Raw genomic sequence first — 18,801 nt, 5'->3', positions numbered from 1 at the left:
GTAATTTCTATACACCTTTTGATAATTTAAGTGCATTTCTTATTGTTATAAACTAACATTGTTATTTATTGCACCTTTAAATAAAACTGCTTGTAGAGAAAATGTGTTTATTTCTCAAAGTACACTGTAAAATCTGACAAGGTAGCTTCACTTGAAGAAAATATTGAGGAAACAAATTAGGGTTCCTCAACAATACCAAGTTAGGTAGACTAATAATGTTTTAACTTTTTTAGCTTGTGTAACTTAAATTTAATCGTCTACTTGGTAATTCTGAGGTAGAATCAGTTTCCTGACTTTATAAAGTAAAAGCAAACGCCAACTTTTGAAATTTACAGGTTGTAACAACATTTTCTTACAGACAATCTGGTTTAATATTGGATTAAATATGGCTTTTTTTTTTTTTTTGCGTCAGTCAAACTATTACTACCCTCCAACACTAGCATCCTTACATACTGCACCTTTAAGAATAATTAGGGGGAAAATATATATATATATATATATGATTAACACTTCTTCCCAAACAAAGTGCTAAGAATCAGTTGATCTATTCTTTCTTTCCCAACAAAACGACTTCCGAAACAGTTCATTTCCACTGCACTGTTTATGGGTGCTCTGTTTGTTTGGCTTTAATTTAGCCCTCCTGTCAATCAGCAGCCTGCAATCAAGATTTCTCCCTGTGGCAGTAACCTGAGAGACGCCTCCTTCTCCTTTTTCTGAATAAATCAGTCTACGGTTTCAAGAGGGTGATACAGGAGAGAGTATTTAATTGCTTTCACATGAATAATGAATTTCTGTTGAGCTAATGGCAATGTTCACTTACAGCACTCTATGCTGAACATTAATTAAGCGACATAAATTCCTCCTAATCCCTGATGAAAAAGCACCAATGTTGCTATAATAGGCTGGTGATGCTGGGGATGTAGAAGGGACATGTAATGTCTCTGTAATACACACTACTACACTAGTTCTTTGATTGTTTTTTTAACAATGTGATTTTTTTAAAATCTCTTGAAATATTTTTTACCTATAGTAGCTGCACAATATAAAAAATACACCAAAAATACAGGTTTTTTTCGTGTTTTTTTTATGATTATTTTTTTGTTTTATTATTAACTGTGTAGTTTTGATTGGAGTTTTCTGATATTTTCCCGCCACCAGAAGCCTCCATACTATATTATTTTTAAATACGCGCTCGTGCTCACAGCACTGCTGAGGACGCACGCGGCCAGCAGGGGCCTCACTCCGGCTAATCATTTTCAACAAATGGCACCTGTTCGCCTCGGAGGAAGATCCGGGAGGCCACGGAGCTGCTGCTGCATCCTGCTTCCCTCAAAAGTCCAGTCTGACAACTTCAACAACCTGAAACGACGGCCGGCGTGTCCGCCCGGCAGCTTCCAGGACAACTAAAACCACCACCAGATCAACCGGAACAGGTGTTAGCGACAGCCGCTCGTCAGTTAATGGTAAGTTGCGGCGCGTTGGGCAGATAGAAACGCTTTAATATTCACCTTTCAGCAGCGTCTCCGTGTCACTTGTGTTTTTGAATGACGGGTTTCACATGTCCGTCGGATATGATGATTTTTAGAGCCTTATCACTCTGAATCAAAAGTTTCAGTCAACTCTTCCTCTTTCATTTTCTCCTCAGTGCATGGCTCAGCTTGGTGATTTTTGACAGAAGTCAGCATCTTTTAATTGACCTCAGTGTTTCCTCTCTTTGTTGAAGTGACTGAGAAGTGAGAATATTTGTGTCATTTGTAAAATGATGGCTCCTCCTAAAGATATTAAAGGTTGGTCCCATGGGACATAGTGGTATTTAAATTTTTGTAGTTGAATAATCTCCCTTCCTCTCACCCATCTGACGTAACTGTGCTGAGCTCAAACTGGAATAACTAGTTGCTCATCATCAGGGACGAATGCAGAGTGGTCTGTGGTTGTTTCCCCTTTTCTTGAACACTACAAGAGTGTCCTCTCGAATCAATTATGAAGCAGGCTGGCTTGAGAATAGAGTGAATTAATTATGACCAAGTAAGAGTGAGTCTGTAACTGAACAGTGATCACCTAAGGACACTCCTACATTGCAATGATATCCTGTTTCAGATAGCAGGAAACAGCGTCTCATTGTGCCAATGCTCTGATGTTATGGTCCTGTCATGCTCCACGTAGCAAACCGTACTTCCCTTCTTGACAGATGATCATTACAAGAGAGGTGTCTTTGGAGCAGGTGTCATAGTGTGTCATTCATTAACCTGTGTGGGAGCCGCAGGTGGAGCCAGCAGCGTCGCGGCCCACCTGCTGCCACGTGGGTCCTGGAGGACCGTGGCCGGAGCAGGTGAGTTCAGGTGTTTACAGAGAGGTGTGGTGTGTTTGTTCGCACTCTCCTCCTCCCTGATCTCTCCTCGCCCGCCCTGTGGGACTGTTTCCTGAAGAGACGGGGAGGGAGGAGCAAGCTCGACTAGTTCACCTGCTGCTAGGACACTTGCACAGACGCACAAACCGGTTCAGGGGATTTTTCTTTGCTCATTGTCCTCTCACTGAATGTTTCAGTAAAGGCAGATTAAGGTTTCAGAGGAGTGGGTTTTCCAGCATCCAGTAATTAGTGTTGTTTGTTTCTGTTTTTAACAGCCTTGAGGAAACCCGTTCTCAAACATGCGTCTGTTCCTTCGCCGGCGTATGTCCCCCCTGAAATTGGTGCTCTTTGGGGGGACTCTATTCTTGGTGGCCCTTGTGGTTCTCCAGAGGGATGTTGGCTCTTCCTCCGCGGACGACCCCTGGTTTCAGGACCTAGTGAACAAAGGGGACAAGGTGATGGTAATGGTCCGAGATGCTGTCAACAACATTGGCTTCCAGATCGGAGCTCCACAACCGCCATCAGTACAGGACCATCCCACCCAGGATGTCAACTGTCCCCCTGGATTCTATACTCAGGCTGATCTCAAACCTCACCTGGAGAGGCCGCCACAGGACCCCAACAGCCCCGGGGCTGATGGGAAGGCATTTCAGAAGGACCACATGTCCCCAGAGGAGGAGAAGGAGAAGGCGGAGGGTATGACACGGCACTGTTTCAACCAGTTTGCCAGCGACCGCATCTCGCTTAGCCGTAGTCTTGGGGATGACACGAGGCCTCCAGAGTAAGAACATGTTCTCAAAATAAACTGAGATAGTTTGGACTAATCACTGTTTTACCAACAAGTGTGCTGACATGTACACAGCAGCCAAGATAACACACTGTGTCTCAGCTGGGGTCATGCTCAGAGCAGTAAATTATTTACAAGTATTTTTATATTGAGCTCTCCATTATACAGGAAAATCACTTCACAACAACTGCACAGCAGTGTGCACATAAGAGCCACAACAATTAATTGATTAGTTGCCAACTATTTTGATAATCAGTTAATGTGTTTGAGTAATTGTTTACTAAAAAAGTCATAATTCTCTGATTCCAGCTTCTTAAATGTGAATATTTTCTGGTTTCTTTACTCCTCTACAACAGTAAAATATGAATGGAAAAAATATATGTTTGGGTTGTGGACAAAAGGACATTTGTGCACGTCATGTTGGGCTGTGGGAAACATTTTCTGACAATTTATAGACCAAACAACAAAGAGATTGATTGAGAAAATAATCGACACATTTATTGACTGTGTTATGTGCTATAAACTTTTATCCAACCTGACATCTGTTCATGTCACAGGCTTCATAGGCATTGAGCTATTTGCTTTGCAGGACTTTCTAGTGGCTTTTAAAAAAAATAAAACTGATTGCTTAAGGATGTTTACAGAAGTTTACATTGGCAGACCTTGAATATCTGCAAACAGTGGCCTGTTAAGACGTGGCACTGGCTTACTGTTTATTCTATCAGATATGCCTCCCACTTCTCACACGTCTTTGTCTCTGTGTTTTGGCATGACTCCTCTGCTCAGGTGCGTGGAGAGGAAGTTCCGTCGCTGTCCTCCGCTGCCCACCACCAGTGTTATTATCGTCTTCCACAATGAGGCTTGGTCCACTCTCCTCAGGACGGTCTACAGCGTCCTGCACACCTCTCCTGCTTCCCTGCTCAAAGAGATCATCTTGGTGGATGACGCCAGTGTTGCAGGTGTGAGAAATGTAAACGCACGAGATGACAAAACATACTTGACAACTCGCTTGCTGGAAAATATAGAAGACCTTGTTTGAGAGGCTTGGAGTTCAGTTTTAGCATTATTTTGTTTCCAATATTGACAATAGATGTAATGCTACAAAGAAAACCCACCTTTCACATACATTTACATTTTAGGGCATTTAGCAGACGCTTTTGTCCAAAGCAACTGATAGTAATTCATACATATATACATACTGATGGCGGTGGCTGCCATGCAAGGTGCCAACCAGCACATCAGGAGCAGTTTTGGGTTCAGTATCTTGCCCAAGGACACTTCGACATGCAGACCAGGGGAATCAAACCAGCGACCCTCCGATAACAAGACGCTGGCTCTACCCCTGAGCCGCAGTCATCACATAACACACCAAAGATTGACTTCTTTTATCATTGAGAAGTTGGCGCCCACCACTTTAATTTCTACTTCACTGGAGGCCAGCCTTGTGTACATAGTACTGATGTTTTATTTAATGATGTGTAGATAAAACTGAACATTAGTTTCACAGTTAGACAGTGAAGAGACACTTATAAATAAAAGGAAATCGCCAGGAAGGTGTGGTTGGTTGTATCTTAAATAAGTTACACACGGTTACACACAAGTCTGCAAGTAGTCGTACAAGTAATTTATTAATTGACCTTCAGAGTTTTCAGGGCAGCATTACAGTCACTGTAAGCTGTGCACTTTGATAAGATAACCCAGAATGATGTTAGCTTGGGATTTTTAACAGCATGCACACACAGTGGCAGGTAGGTGGGGTTTTATAACAATAGAAGCGAATCGTGGAGGGACGTGGAGGGAAAGAGCGGCTAACGGTGTCATAAATGAGAATGACTCGGTGTATTTTAGTGTACACAAGGCTGGCCTCCAGTGAAGTAGAAATTAAAGTGGTGAGCGCCAACTTCTCAATGATAAAAGAAGCCGATCTTTGGTGTACAGAGTGTAGCATTGTAGTGTGATTGCATAGGAAAGTGTTTTGTTGTTTTATAATCTGGTGTGTTATGTGATGACTTAACCGTGCAGACACAATCATGTATCATTGCACAAAAGTAACATAGCTGAGTTGTCTGTAAAAGTTCATTGTAAGACAGGGAAGTGTTAAAAGTTAAAATCCCTGACTTTTTGAAATAAGCAAACTTTTCAACTATTGTAGGCCTACCTACCCCATTGTTTTACTGTTTGTTCTGTGAATTTGTTTATATTTTAAGTTTATCTATATGCACTTTTGTTCACACACTGGTTAATTGCCAAACTGTGCTATGACTGTAAAGTTGAATCTAAACAAATCTAAAATGCAGATCCGCAGCATGTTCCATAAAGCGAGATTACCATATAAGCCAGGCTTATTCCAGTTAGTCCGACTCATTTTCCAGTTGATTTGTTTCCATAAAGAAAGCTCAGATTAGTTCAAGCCCAGTTACTATGGCAACCTGGACCAGGGCAACCTGTCTTCTGAGTCGTTGCTTAACCAGACCACTTCCTGAAACACTAACCTGACAAGCATTGGTTTTACAACTGACTCTCTGACCTGCTGACATATTATTTGACTTTATCAACCGTAATCAGTCCAACAAATAAAGTTTATAGAAAATCAACTTAGATAAATAATGAATACAAAAATATACAATGATAAATGTAAAGATATAGATCAGCATTTGTGTTTTATTATATGATATGTGATACCCAACATTTAGGCTTATGCTTCATAAAATAAGTCTCAATATAAATTACTGAATAGAATGATAGCAAATTCATGGATATTTAACAGAACAATACAATTACAAAAAATTATATTGAGCAGAAATGTAGCATCTAAATCCATATGCCTCTATCGTCATGCCTGATTATATTGCTTTTAATAAATTAAGGAAGTTTTTAAATAAGGAACCCAACCCATGTGTGTATTCTTAGATTATTATTAATAGTCAAATAGTAAAGCCATACTATTGCTTTTATAGCCAGTAAGCAAACTTACCATTTTGAATAACATTTTAAAACTTAATTTTCACCTGTTGATTGGTTCTTTTCTCCCTACTTAGTAAAAGGTGACAGGTCAGATTTGAACCTAAGTATCTGCTGAGAGTCTCAACATGGAGCACACACTCCACCAGTTGAACTACATAGTTGGGCCAAATGTATAATCACAAGTTAGTTCATACTCACACATGTATCGTTCAGCCTTTCCAGAATCTTTGATTGTATTTATGGCAGCTGTGCTGCCTTTTTTGAGATTAGATGTTTAAATTCTCTGTCAGTTTCCAAAAGTAAGACCATTTTATGGGACTGATATAATGATAAGATAGTTGCCTAATGATGCAAATACATCTTTCCAAAGAAGTTATCCATCATAAGCTACAGTTGCCCTCAACTGTATTTGCATGTTTTCTACTATACTCAAACTTCCCTTTTTGCTGCCATTGAGGCAGCTCTGTGTCATGACGTCTAGGCATGTGGTTGGTGGATTTTCTTGGACCGAAACTTATGACAAATGTGCAGCATGCATTGTGGTCATATTTGTATGAGAAGGGAAGTGTGACCCAGTTTTACCAGTAACGTTTCCACTTGATTGCTATTTTTTCTGGAAGTGGTCTCACAGATGTGAATATGTCTTCTGAGGCAGTGAGCTGCTTTATTAAAGACCAGGTTGAAAATAAATGTAGTCAGTGACCACTTCTGTTTCTAAGTTTGAAGTATTTGTGGTTCAGAGTGTGCTCTGCTGCAAAAGTAACCACATCAGTGATGTCAGAGTGTGCCCTGAGTACACTCTGACATAACTGCGCCAAGCTTTAAACAGCTTCAAGCTGAAACACTTTCAACTGGATGACGACAGACACAATAATGTTGCTTTTATTCCCTCAGAGCATCTGAAGAGCCAACTGGAGGAATACGTCCGTCAGCTGAAGATTGTCCGCGTCGTAAGGCAGCCAGAGAGGAAAGGCCTCATCACTGCCAGGCTGCTGGGTGCCAGCATCGCTCAGGGCGAAGTGCTAACCTTTCTCGATGCACACTGTGAGAAAACACACACGCACCTACAACTTTACACAAGCCACAATCACCTTTTTAAGCAGCTGTGTGCAGCTCATCAAGGCAAAAGCACTGCTATCCTCACTAAAAATGTTCATACTACTGCAAGAAAATGTCTTTTTCCTATATTTCTCTAAATTGTTGATTAGTTAAATTGCATGCTTTTAAATAAAATTAGGATCATGATTATTTTGCCTAATATTAAGCTCCATCCATTGTTTATCCATGTTTTGGGACATAAACCCCACTTGCACATAGTGTTTAATAAACTTTCTCACTAAACATTTCTGTATACATATAAATTATATGTTTGATATCTAGTCAATCTTAACAATTACATCTTCCTTTGTCTGTAGCCAGCATCAGTAACTGGCAATTATTAGGTGCAGTTGTTCTCTCTTTTTGCCTCTTAGTGTTATTTTTATTTGCATTTTTAAATAGTCAGACCAAGTTATATCTGCATCAACAGTTCTGCCAATTTAGACATATATTACGACTCTGGTGATGCTATACATCATTGGAGATACTGATGCAAGAAATGGTGAAATGAAGAATAGGCTGGCTTGGGTCTAGAGGGTTATAAACAGATTATATTAAATAAGTGCAAAGATTGAATTATAAACATAGAATAGCTTACAATATTAGGTGCAGCTAGTCTCTCAATGGTTCCCCACCTTGTCAAATATCGACGCTCGTTGCCTCCGCTGCCCTGACAACTCCTGTTTGAGTGGGCTTTAGAGGTAAACGGTCCATGTGGAAAGCAAAAGAGGTGGAACGCATTGGCCAAAATGCAATCACAGGACCCATCAGCTATTGTCTGACAATGATTTAGCTTTTTATTAGTGTGTTTTTTAAATAAATTATTGACATACAGATATAGAGAGAGATGTGCTGGCTACATTGGAAGCCCTGATATATTGGCCTTTCCCGTCAGACGATTGCTCATGCGTTCCTAGATGAAATCTTGTGTAATATCAGCTCCCTACACTCTCTACACCTGAAACTGATTGGTGGCTATAAATCGTTTTTTATGTGCCTGAGGTAAAGATGTGGATATGAAGTGATTTCTCACTTCTCTCTCATCCCCATGTAGGTGAGTGTTTCCATGGTTGGCTAGAGCCCCTCTTGGCCCGCATAGTTGAGGAGCCGACTGCTGTGGTTAGTCCAGAAATCACCACCATCGACCTCAACAGCTTTCAGTACAACAAGCCTGCGGTCACCAACCACGCTTACAACCGAGGTAACTTTGACTGGAGCCTGACTTTCGGCTGGGAGCCAATTCCAGAGGATGCGAGGAAGCTGCGCAAGGATGAAACCTACCCTGTAAAGTAAGAAGGATCATGTTGGTTTCACTGAGAACACCCTGAATCATTTAAGTGTATAAAGCCTTTGTATCTTTTTTAGAACACCTACTTTTGCCGGAGGTCTCTTCTCTATCTCAAAGAAGTACTTTGAACACATTGGAACATACGATGACAAGATGGAGATCTGGGGCGGTGAAAATGTTGAGATGTCTTTCAGGGTCAGCCTCTTTATCTCTGCTCCCACACTTGGATATTTTATTTAATAAGCCTTCCTGTCATTATCAAATTAGAATCTGAATTTCTGTGTCAAATGTGATTCACAGGTGTGGCAGTGTGGGGGTCAGCTAGAGATCATCCCTTGTTCTTCTGTGGGCCATGTCTTCCGCACTAAGAGCCCCCACACCTTCCCAAAGGGCACAGAGGTCATCACTCGCAACCAGGTGCGCCTGGCTGAAGTCTGGATGGATGACTTCAAGAATATCTTCTATCGCCGTAACAGCAACGCTGCAGCTATGGCCAGGGAGGTCAGTGTGACCTGCTGATAGGAGTAACCATGTTCAAATGATAAATGCACATGAATACAATGCTATTTATCCCCTTTTATACCCCCTGCCACAACAAGTTGGTGTGATAATGTAATTAGAAATGATTGTTTTGGTTGTTCCTTTTTTATTTGTTTATAGCATAAGTATGGGGACATCTCTGATCGTCTTAATCTGAGAGAGAGGCTGAAGTGCAAGAATTTCACCTGGTACTTAAACACCGTCTACCCAGAGGCTTTCGTTCCAGACTTAACCCCAGAAAAGTTTGGAGCAGTGAGTCACGTTTGTCTTTGTCTGAATGTGGATATGACTCAAATAACACACCACACAAATGTTGTATGTTGCACAACTGCGGCTGAATCTCACTGTTTTGTGTCTGTGTTCGCACCAGCTTAGAAACTCAGGATCTAACACCTGTCTGGATGTTGGCGAGAACAACCAGGGTGGTAAACCATTGATCATGTACCAGTGTCACAACATGGGAGGCAACCAGGTACACTGACTCACATGTGTGAAACTAAGAGCTGAGGATAATTTGATGTTCTCTGGCACAGTAAGGTCTCTGATTGGATGATTGTCTCTTCCAGTATTTTGAATACTCAACTCATAAGGAGCTGCGTCATAACATCGGGAAGCAGCTGTGTCTTAATGCCGCACCCCAGTCAGAGCCGGTGAAGCTCGAGTTATGTCAGCGGAAGGGGAAGGGCACCAGTTTGGCACCACAACAGGAGTGGGCCATTACAGAGGTGAGGAACGTTCAAGGAAAAGTTTTGCAAAATGCTCGTAATTGAGATTCAGATGAGAAAATCGATATCAGTATCATATCTGTCCGATAAATATAAGGATACAGCTAGATGCTGTTCAGCTAGCATAAATAAATATTAAATAAAGAAGGGAAAACACAGGGGCCCCCTGCTTTTATTGTCACCATGAGGTTGTGTTTTCTTTCATAAAACTACAGATTTGTTTTTGCTTCGGTTTTTGCACCAATTAAACAAACAAGACGCATCATGTTAATAAATGAGCTTTGGAGGTGCTTGAACGCAGATTGTTTAGACAGAGCTAGTTATTTTTACTTCCAGTCTTTATGCTAAGCTAAGCTAAGCAGCTGCTGGCTGTAGCCTTAAGGTCCTGACACACCAGGCCGACAGGGAGCCATCAGTGAACATCCGTGGCACTAGTTGACACGTGTGTGCCGCACTGTTGGTTGATTTTCTCATCTGCCTCTACATCAGTGCCATTTGCAACTTTTTATCAGACATATAATCCATTTAGAAGCAGCTATATGAGTGAGAGTGGTGTCAAAAAATGCTGCTTAATGGTAACATCAGTTTGTATATCTGCAGAGAGGCATTTCCTTTCACTCAGTTGCAGAATGTACAAGCTTGTTGGTCGCCTGCTGTATTCTTTGTGGTGTTCAAGTGCAGCTTTGTGGCCAAGACAAAGGAGACGCAACAGTCAGCCTTCGTGGCAGCTAGTTCTTTGATGTCAGTTTGCTGCATCGGGGCCTTAAATTTAGCAAACAGTCATGCGAGTGCTATTGAGCTTCTTATTCAACTCTTGGCAAGAAAGAAAATAAGCGTATTTCCCTAAATGTCATATTTATTCAGCATACAGTGGTAATAGGAATAGTTCAAGTGTTATAATTGTTCAGATTCTCTTTGATGCTACTTTCCAGGAAAATCTTCTGAAGAATCCCAGTAGTGGGCTGTGTTTAAAGCTGAAAGGAGACCAGATTCAGATGGACCAGTGTAACGCTGCTGACCTCTTCCAGCACTGGCGCTTCAGCTGACCTCCCAGTCTGCCCATCGGGTGACCTCTGGCACCTCCTCAGACTCGGCTCCAAGGAGCCAACTCAACATTGATCCATAAGGGCTTTGTGCTGTGAAGCTTGAGGCATTTGGCCTCGCTGAGTTAACCGTTAAAGATGAAGGACAAAGTAAAGACAGTCACATCTGGTCAAGATGCTCGGGTTGGCTTTGGCTTGTTTTAGATTTATTTATGATGGAAACTCCAGAAAGACTTTTGAAGGTGGTTGGGGATTATCAGAGATTGTGGACTTCAGGAGCGGCAGCTTGACTGCGGGGCAGTGGCTGTCAACTGCAGTGAACTTAATTCAGTGAATTTACACTCCAGCTTGGAAAATCACTTTTTACTGACTTTCTTTGTCTGACAATGAATGTTGAAATGTGACAATATGCACAAGTTTAACTAAATAGTAAGACATTTCTGTTTTTTTTAATAAAAAGATCGACTTTGTTGTGTCACATAAATGATCACTTGTATTACAGATTTTTTTTTATCAGCATATACTGTACATCCAGTTCAGGAGGATTGCAGTTAAACAGTGAAATATATTCGAGTTGTGACCAACAGCTTTGCTCTGTCCTGATTAATTACACCACTTGGTAACACTGGAGTGGTCGGTAACACTCAACACACTCAACACCACATCAAAAACTCACAGGATTTTGCCAGCAAGGTGAGAGAGATAACACTGGACCCAGACGAAGCAATGGTGTCTTATGATGTCACATCACTATTTACATGCATTCCCACTCAAGAAGCTGTTAAGATGGTGAAGAAACGCCTGCTACAGGACAGCACTTTGTCCAGCAGAACCAGCTACACCCCAGATCACATTTGTGCCTTACTTGACCTCTGTCTGACGACCACCTACTTCCAGTACAGTGAAGGCTTCTACAGACAGAAACACGGCTGTGCCATTGGCTCACCGGTGTCCCCAATAGTGTCCAACCTCTACATGGAAGAAGTTGAGAGCTGAGCCTTGATCTCTCTCTCTCTCTTGACCTTCACAGGAACTGCTCCTCGCCACTGGTTCAGGTATGTGGACAACACCTGGGTCAAAATCAGAGCAAGAGAAGTGGAAGCCTTCACAGAACATATAAATGCTGTGGACATTAACATCAAGTTCACACGGGAAGATGTCAGAGGAGACGGTTTGCCCTTCTTGGACTGTGCAGTACACATCGAATAAGACAGAAGCCTCAACATTGAGGTGTACAGAAAATCTACACACACAGATCAATACTTGCTGTTCGACTCTCATCGCCCACTGGAGCACAAGCTGTGGGTCATCAGAACCTAAACCATCGGGCTGAGACCGTGCCCACAAAGAAAGAGGGGAAGGAGAAAGAACAGAAGCACACTTTGTCAAAACCGCTAAAAGATCCAGAGCAGACAGAGAGGAGACGAGAAAACATAACAACATCGTCATTCCCTATGTCGCAGGAACATCTGAGAAACTCAGGAGGATCTTTAATAAACATCATATCCCGGTTCACTTTAAACATACCAACACACTGAGGCAGAAACTTGTCCATCCTAAGGACAAAACACCCAGGCATAAACCGAGTAATGTAGTTTATGCTGTTCAATGCAGCCAGGACTGCACAGATTTGTACATTGGGGAGACAAAACAACCTCTCCATAAACAAATGGCACAACACAGTAGGGCCAACCCCTCAAGTCAAGACTCTACTGTCCACTTATATCTGAAGGAGTAAAATCATTCCTTTGAGGACAACAATGTAAATACTTAGCCAGAGAAGACAGATGGTTTGAAAGATGAGTAAAGGAATCCATCTATGTCAAACTGGAACGACTGTCTTTGAACAGAGGAGGTGGCCTAAGACATTACTTATCACCCGCCTACAATGCAGTTCTGAGTTCCCTCCCCAGACAGCTTAACAACCATTCACACCTGGGCTCACCTAGCCTCAGCAGCCCACATGAAGGCTGGTTAGGTCAATGACCCACAAGTGGCCCTGAAACTCATTGCTCACACGTGTCCTTCACGATGCCATAAGAACACTCCCACACAGAGATTAAAAGCCTGCAACACCACTCCAGTTAGTAAGAACTGAAGAAGCCTCTTGGGTGAGAGGTGAAACGTCTGAAACTGAGTCCAGTTTCCTACGATACAGCACCTAGATTTACCATGACCTGGATGACTGAGAACCTTCATCAACATACACCACTATCTGTATACAGTAGTCATCTTCAGCTTATTTATGGTATGTTTTGGTTTAAATAGTGCTTAAATAGACTCTTTGCTTTTGTTACTGATACTAAAATGTTCATACATGTATGAAATCATTTGGATTTAGAAGCTGCATGCATGCGAACACTATTCATATTCCTGTGAAAAGAGCACTGATAAGAACTCCTTCTGCAGACTTTCTCCATCTGAGGCAACTGATTATGTTTGCGCAACATTTATCCAGGGTGAGGTTTTAGGAGCAAGAAACATTCCTCCCAATTGTTTTTTTGGGTTTCGTCTTGATAAACCTGAATTGTGAGTTTAAGTGAATGGAAAGGATTTCTTACAGGTTGCCAGACCTGATTTGATTTCCATCTTCAACCTTATAAACTACAGGGGCTGTTACAAAGCATGACTAGGAAGTGACATTATTTCTTTGCAACAATAGGTGGCAGCATTAACTCGCTGAGATTTTCTGCAAGGCAGGATGACAATTGAAATTTCACCATACTGCATGTGTCATGTGGCAAGAGGAAAATAGTTGTTATAGTCACAGTAAGCACAGACTGAGACCATATGGGCCAGAAAATGAGCACTGAGCCTTTGAGTCGCTCTGAGGTGTTCGGACAGCTCAGGAAGGAGCTCTATGGAGAGGAGCAGTCCGGTCACTCCGACACACACGCATTCATAATCCTGGGAGCCTCTGTGAGTACAACTTCTGAACTTCTTACAACATGATATACATAACTAGTTTCCTCTTTTCTCAAGTTAAATTTGATACACTTTCAGTTTCCCTTTGAAAACATTTAACAGAGATCTGCAGAAATGATAGGTTTGTTTCAGATGTCATAAGTCAACAAACTGTCTTGTTTGCTGAGGTCAGCTCATATAGACTTCAATATACATTGAGCTACAGAGTGAAAATAAGAGTTTGAAAAGTGACAGTGGAGTTGACACAAAGCCTTGCAGGAGAACAATTCACTGGGGAATATCACAGAATATAAAAGCTGTGGAATGAGCACATGTTGACTAAATGTGCTGCATCTACTTTTCCCTTTGTCGAGCAGTGAAAGAAGGGGAACATTTGGTCAGACTGTTCTTGGCCTTGAGCCCAAAATCTAGTTGTTTTGGCAAAGCAGTAATCTATGTAAACTTTAAATAAAGTCTCAGAGTGTTGCAGAGAGGGTGTAGTCAAAGTTGTCACATTTCTCAACAGTTCCACCCGGTCCATAGGACTGTGACTGTTACTATTGAAGTTTGCCTGCTCTTTGGACTCTTTATTGATTGTGATTATCAGTAGAGCTTCATAATCTGATCTTTCTTTGCTGTATTATTTGTACAGGGGGATCTTGCAAAAAAGAAGATCTATCCAACTTTGTGGTGAGTATAGAATTGCTGCTCAAACACAGACAGAGTTGGTTAAAATGTTGTTTGGTCACATTGTATCATGAGGACTTCGACCCTTGGGCAGTGTCCTGCCTCGCCGCTTCTCACCCACTCTGCCCCTCCTTTAGGTGGTTATTCAGAGATGGCCTGCTCCCAGATAACACTTACTTTGTGGGTTTTGCTCGGTCTGACCTGACCGTAGAGGACATCAAGACAGTATGTCTGCCTTATATGAAGGTAGGACACTTTGGGCTCCTTGACGGCTGTCTGACACAACATTGTTTGGGGTGTGTTTTCAGGAATTATTGTTAATCATTTCCCTTAGGTCGCTGATCAAGAGAGTGAGAGTCTCTCAGCCTTCTTCAAGAGGAACTCCTACGTCAGAGGCAGGTATGATGACAACAGCTCATTTGCTCAACTCAACGCTCATCTGTCATCTCTGCCTGGGGGAGCGGACGCTAACAGACTTTTCTACCTGGCTCTTCCACCCACCGTCTACCACCCAGTCAGCACAAACATCCAAGCCAATTGCATGTGCAGCAAGTCAGTGTGTGGTATATTCTACAATCCACAAAAGCAATTGTTTACTTGCTGTTTGATCACATTAATCTAACGAGCTATGTTTGTTAAACAGAGGCTGGAACAGGATAATTGTTGAGAAGCCCTTTGGCCGAGACCTCCAGAGCTCACAGGAGCTGTCAGCCCACCTGTCCTCCATGTTCACAGAGGACCAGATCTACCGCATAGACCACTACCTGGGCAAAGAGATGGTCCAGAACCTCATGGTGCTGAGGTAGCATGCGCCAGACACACATTTTCAAGCACTTTACAACTGATATAAACCTAAACGGAATGGTTTTAATTCAGAAGTGTTTCATTCTCTCACCTCCAGGTTTGGAAATCGCATCTTTGGACCCATCTGGAACAGGAACAGTGTGGCTTGTGTGGTCCTTACCTTCAAGGAGCCTTTTGGCACTCAGGGCCGTGGAGGATACTTTGACAACTTTGGTATCATTCGGTGAGTAACAGTATGCTCAGATAAAAGTGAAAAACACTGAATACAATGTCATTGTTGCACTGATTCTTGTTTCTGGATGTAGAGATGTCATGCAGAACCATCTCCTCCAGATGCTCTGTTTGGTTGCCATGGAGAAACCTGCCTCCACCAGCCCAGCTGACGTGAGGGATGAGAAGGTAACACCAGTGACTGGATGGTTGGAAATAGTCAGACATTTGTGCTTATTTTCTGTGTCATTGCATTCCTGTTGTCTTGATGTGCTGTAGGTGAAGGTGCTTAAGTGTATAGCCCCTGTTGCTGTATCGGATGTGGTGCTCGGCCAGTATGTGGGAGACCCTGGGGGGGAGGGGCACTCCAAGCTGGGTTACCTTGATGACCCCACGGTACCAGAGGGCTCCTGCACACCAACCTTTGCCACCACAGTGCTCTATGTCCAGAATGAAAGATGGGATGGTGAGGCAAAAAAAAATATGTATATTTCTTTTTCCTCACTTACTCACTACATTGAAAAACGTCCCTTCTGATTTTCTCCTTTCATGTCGACCTCCCATCCACCAGGAGTCCCTTTTATTCTCCGCTGTGGTAAAGCTTTGAACGAGCAGAAGGCAGAAGTGCGTCTGCAGTTCACCGACGTGCCAGGAGACATCTTTGGCAAAAGCTGTCAGAGAAATGAGCTGGTGGTGCGGGTGCAGCCAAACGAAGCCATTTACCTGAAGATGATGACCAAGAGGCCTGGTGTGTACTTCAGCCCGGAGGAGACTGAGCTGGACCTCACCTACAGGAGCAGATACAAGGTGCTGCAGGCTCACTCAACTCAAAGTATCCATGTGGTCCATCATTCATGTGCACCTTACCCTTAGAATGTTATTATTTTTGACTGCAAATCTATCAAGGTTGTGAAGGTAGTGTCACTTGATTCCTGAGAAAAGTTGGTCACACTTTATTTGAATTGTCAGATTGATCTGCAACATATTACATCATGTCACTTAAAAGTATTTGATAGATATTTAATGGCTCACAGTGATTCACCTGTGTCCGTTTGTTTGTTTGTTGGTTGGTTGGTTGGTTGGTTTGTCAGCAAGATTAGACAAAAACTACTGACTAGATTTCCATGAAACTTCGATGGAGGATGGTTCTGCACCCAGAATAAACCCCACTGAGTTTTTGTGGGGATCCAGTTGAAGGGGCGGACCCAGGAATCTTTTTCTCACTTTCTTTAACATTGCGAGATAAAACATTTTTCGACAGATCCTAGATCTGGTGAGAATAAATTATATTTAAGAAGTTACAAGTAGTTTACTTTTTTTTATGATACCAGGTTATTGAGTTTGATAATGGATTAGGCTTTATTAATTAAAGGAGGACGCTTGGGGCTTGGTAGAGGTATACACTCTACTAAATGCCATTCTCGTTCAAAATATATATATAGTTATTTTTACAGCGTTCAGTGTTTATTTCAGCATTCAGTGTCACGTGACCCTTTTGGCCAATGCCCAGGATGATGCTTGCTCCTGGAGTTTGAGCAACAGGATGCTGATTGCAGTTCACTTGACGGCCACCGGTGTCATTAATAACAAGATTTTCTGAATATTCCTAGTACTTTTAAGACAGATTACTTAACCTGTCATTAGCATGCAAATATTTACAGTTTTTTAACAGCTGCTATCTTCTTCTAGAACGTGAAGCTGCCAGATGCTTATGAGAGGCTGATACTGGATGTCTTCTGTGGAAATCAGATGCATTTTGTCCGCAGGTTGGTTATTATACTTACTGTCATTGTTCATTGTCTGTATGTTGTTTTTAATGTGCTGTTTCTTGACTTGAACTGCGCCTCTTTCTGTCCCAGTGATGAGTTGCAGGAGGCCTGGAGGATCTTCACCCCCCTGCTCCACCAAATAGAGGCAGAGAAGACACAACCCATCCCTTACACATATGGAAGGTAACACTATATGTTCAATCAGACAGAAATGAAGAAATGAAGCACGTTTTCCTTTTCCCTTTTCATTTTGCTTCTTCCTCTCCTTTCTTTGTTGTGTCTGTAGTCGCGGTCCAAACGAGGCGGATGATCTTGTGAAGAGGGTGGGATTCCGCTATGAGGGAACATACAAGTGGGTGCAGCCCCACAAAACATGATGCCCCCTGTCACACACATGCACAAACCCTCACACACATCATTGTAGGAAAGTTTACAATAAAGTTTACTGCAATCTTTCACTGCTGTACTGTTTGATTGATTTTGTCTGCATGAAAAAAAAAACACTGCTTTTTTATTCCAAATCATACAGGACAAGAATAACTGTAGTCGCCTGATTTGAGTGTTCACCTGTAAATTTCTAAATAAATCATCATTCACTCTACCACCCGCCCTTCTTTCTTTTTTTCCAACAGCAGTGGCCACACCTAACACCTACGGCCTAAAGACATGTAGGACCCGTAGAGCAAGAAAATCTCTACATACATGATTGTTTGAATGTTAAGATTATAAGCCTGTTCTCTGCTGCCAGCAGGCCTGTGTGAGTCATCACTTAACCATGATGTCACTGAATGTGATGCATGCAAAGCAACAACATAATATGCACATAATATTTTTACTTGGCGGGCTTGTTGGTCTGGTTTGTAAGAAGAGCTTGAATGTCCTGTTTTAGGTAAGAATGGCTTCAAGGTAGGTGCTTCACGCTAATTTCAAAACTATAATGAAAAAGTTTTAACATTACAACTCCAATTCACTTTTCAACTGCCTGCAGCAGACTGACGCTGTCTCTTTCCACCTATGTCTTTCTCTACCAGGTGCGTGGTCTAGCTGGAGGCCTCCCATCAACAAACACACACACGCATATACACACACACACTGACAAATAACAGATGATTTGGCTCGGGTACTCGGAGGACCGTGGGAAATGCAGCAAAGACAAACATGTGTTTAAAGAACTTCTCCTCTGGGACATAATATTATATTTGTTCTCTCATGTGTTATTTGATTTAATTTGTTTAAAAGAGACCTACCATACCTATTTCCCCCTTTCCTTCAGTGTATAAGTTCTTGTGCATGTAAAAGATCGTTTAACAGAAGCTCCTGTCTCCCACAGAAAGAAACACCTTGTTAGAAGTCTCACTTTAATTCTGTGACTTTGTGGCTTCACACTACATCTCTGTGTCACACATTGGCAGTATTTATGCCAAGCAGCTAGTTTGGCACCTTTACTGTAAGCAACAATAATATCATGGACTAGTAGAATGGGTAGCTATGTTGACACAAAAATAGTAAAGAAAAAATAGTCCCCCTTGCACGATTGTTTATGTACAACAAAAATGAAGCCGTAACTGCTCTGCACTACTGAGCTAATGTTGATGACAATAAAGAATAAGTTAGTCAGAGTCAGGTCAGTCTTTT

The 18,801-nt window shown here is 42.0% G+C and overlaps 2 protein-coding genes across 3 annotated transcripts; both read left to right on the top strand.

The window, feature by feature from the left end:
* Nucleotides 1-1,189: 1,189 nt before the first annotated feature.
* galnt6 (UDP-N-acetyl-alpha-D-galactosamine:polypeptide N-acetylgalactosaminyltransferase 6 (GalNAc-T6)) lies at nt 1,190-11,279 on the top strand. 2 transcript variants are annotated; one of them, XM_073469427.1, is made up of 11 exons: nt 1,190-1,463; nt 2,623-3,128; nt 3,921-4,093; nt 6,993-7,142; nt 8,251-8,485; nt 8,562-8,679; nt 8,785-8,985; nt 9,145-9,276; nt 9,395-9,496; nt 9,591-9,749; nt 10,682-11,279. In XM_073469427.1, the coding sequence occupies exons 2-11, from the start codon at nt 2,647-2,649 to the stop codon at nt 10,793-10,795; spliced, it is 1,866 nt and encodes a 621-aa protein (XP_073325528.1). In that variant the 5' UTR covers nt 1,190-1,463; nt 2,623-2,646; the 3' UTR covers nt 10,796-11,279. The 2 variants fall into 2 exon arrangements, with proteins under 2 accessions (XP_073325528.1, XP_073325529.1); XM_073469428.1 differs by lacking the exon at nt 1,190-1,463 and adding an exon at nt 2,240-2,329.
* Nucleotides 11,280-13,565: 2,286 nt separating this feature from the next.
* On the top strand, nt 13,566-17,767 carry LOC140999558 (glucose-6-phosphate 1-dehydrogenase-like). The gene is made up of 12 exons (XM_073470022.1): nt 13,566-13,711; nt 14,349-14,386; nt 14,521-14,629; nt 14,718-14,935; nt 15,027-15,185; nt 15,285-15,410; nt 15,493-15,586; nt 15,677-15,863; nt 15,969-16,204; nt 17,087-17,163; nt 17,257-17,349; nt 17,453-17,767. The coding sequence occupies exons 1-12, from the start codon at nt 13,583-13,585 to the stop codon at nt 17,541-17,543; spliced, it is 1,557 nt and encodes a 518-aa protein (XP_073326123.1). The 5' UTR covers nt 13,566-13,582; the 3' UTR covers nt 17,544-17,767.
* The last annotated feature ends 1,034 nt before the right edge of the window (nt 17,768-18,801 follow it).

This window comes from Pagrus major, chromosome 7 (genome assembly GCF_040436345.1).
Source record: "Pagrus major chromosome 7, Pma_NU_1.0".
In the NCBI taxonomy this organism is placed as follows: Eukaryota; Metazoa; Chordata; class Actinopteri; order Spariformes; family Sparidae; genus Pagrus; species Pagrus major.
Note: the sequence above shows the minus strand (reverse complement) of the source record. Positions and strands in the feature narration are given on the sequence as shown.

What these genes read in the sequence shown, in the direction of transcription:
- galnt6 (XM_073469427.1), top strand. Translation starts at nt 2,647, where the DNA reads ATGCGTCTGTTCCTTCGCCGGCGTATGTCCCCCCTGAAATTGGTGCTC. An exon ending in GGATGACGCCAGTGTTGCAG is followed by an intron (nt 4,094 to 6,992) that starts GTGTGAGAAATG and finishes TTATTCCCTCAG; the next exon opens with AGCATCTGAAGAGCCAACTG. An exon ending in AGGAGTGGGCCATTACAGAG is followed by an intron (nt 9,750 to 10,681) that starts GTGAGGAACGTT and finishes GCTACTTTCCAG; the next exon opens with GAAAATCTTCTGAAGAATCC.
- LOC140999558 (XM_073470022.1), top strand. Translation starts at nt 13,583, where the DNA reads ATGGGCCAGAAAATGAGCACTGAGCCTTTGAGTCGCTCTGAGGTGTTC. An exon ending in CAGAACCTCATGGTGCTGAG is followed by an intron (nt 15,186 to 15,284) that starts GTAGCATGCGCC and finishes TCTCACCTCCAG; the next exon opens with GTTTGGAAATCGCATCTTTG. An exon ending in GACAACTTTGGTATCATTCG is followed by an intron (nt 15,411 to 15,492) that starts GTGAGTAACAGT and finishes TTCTGGATGTAG; the next exon opens with AGATGTCATGCAGAACCATC.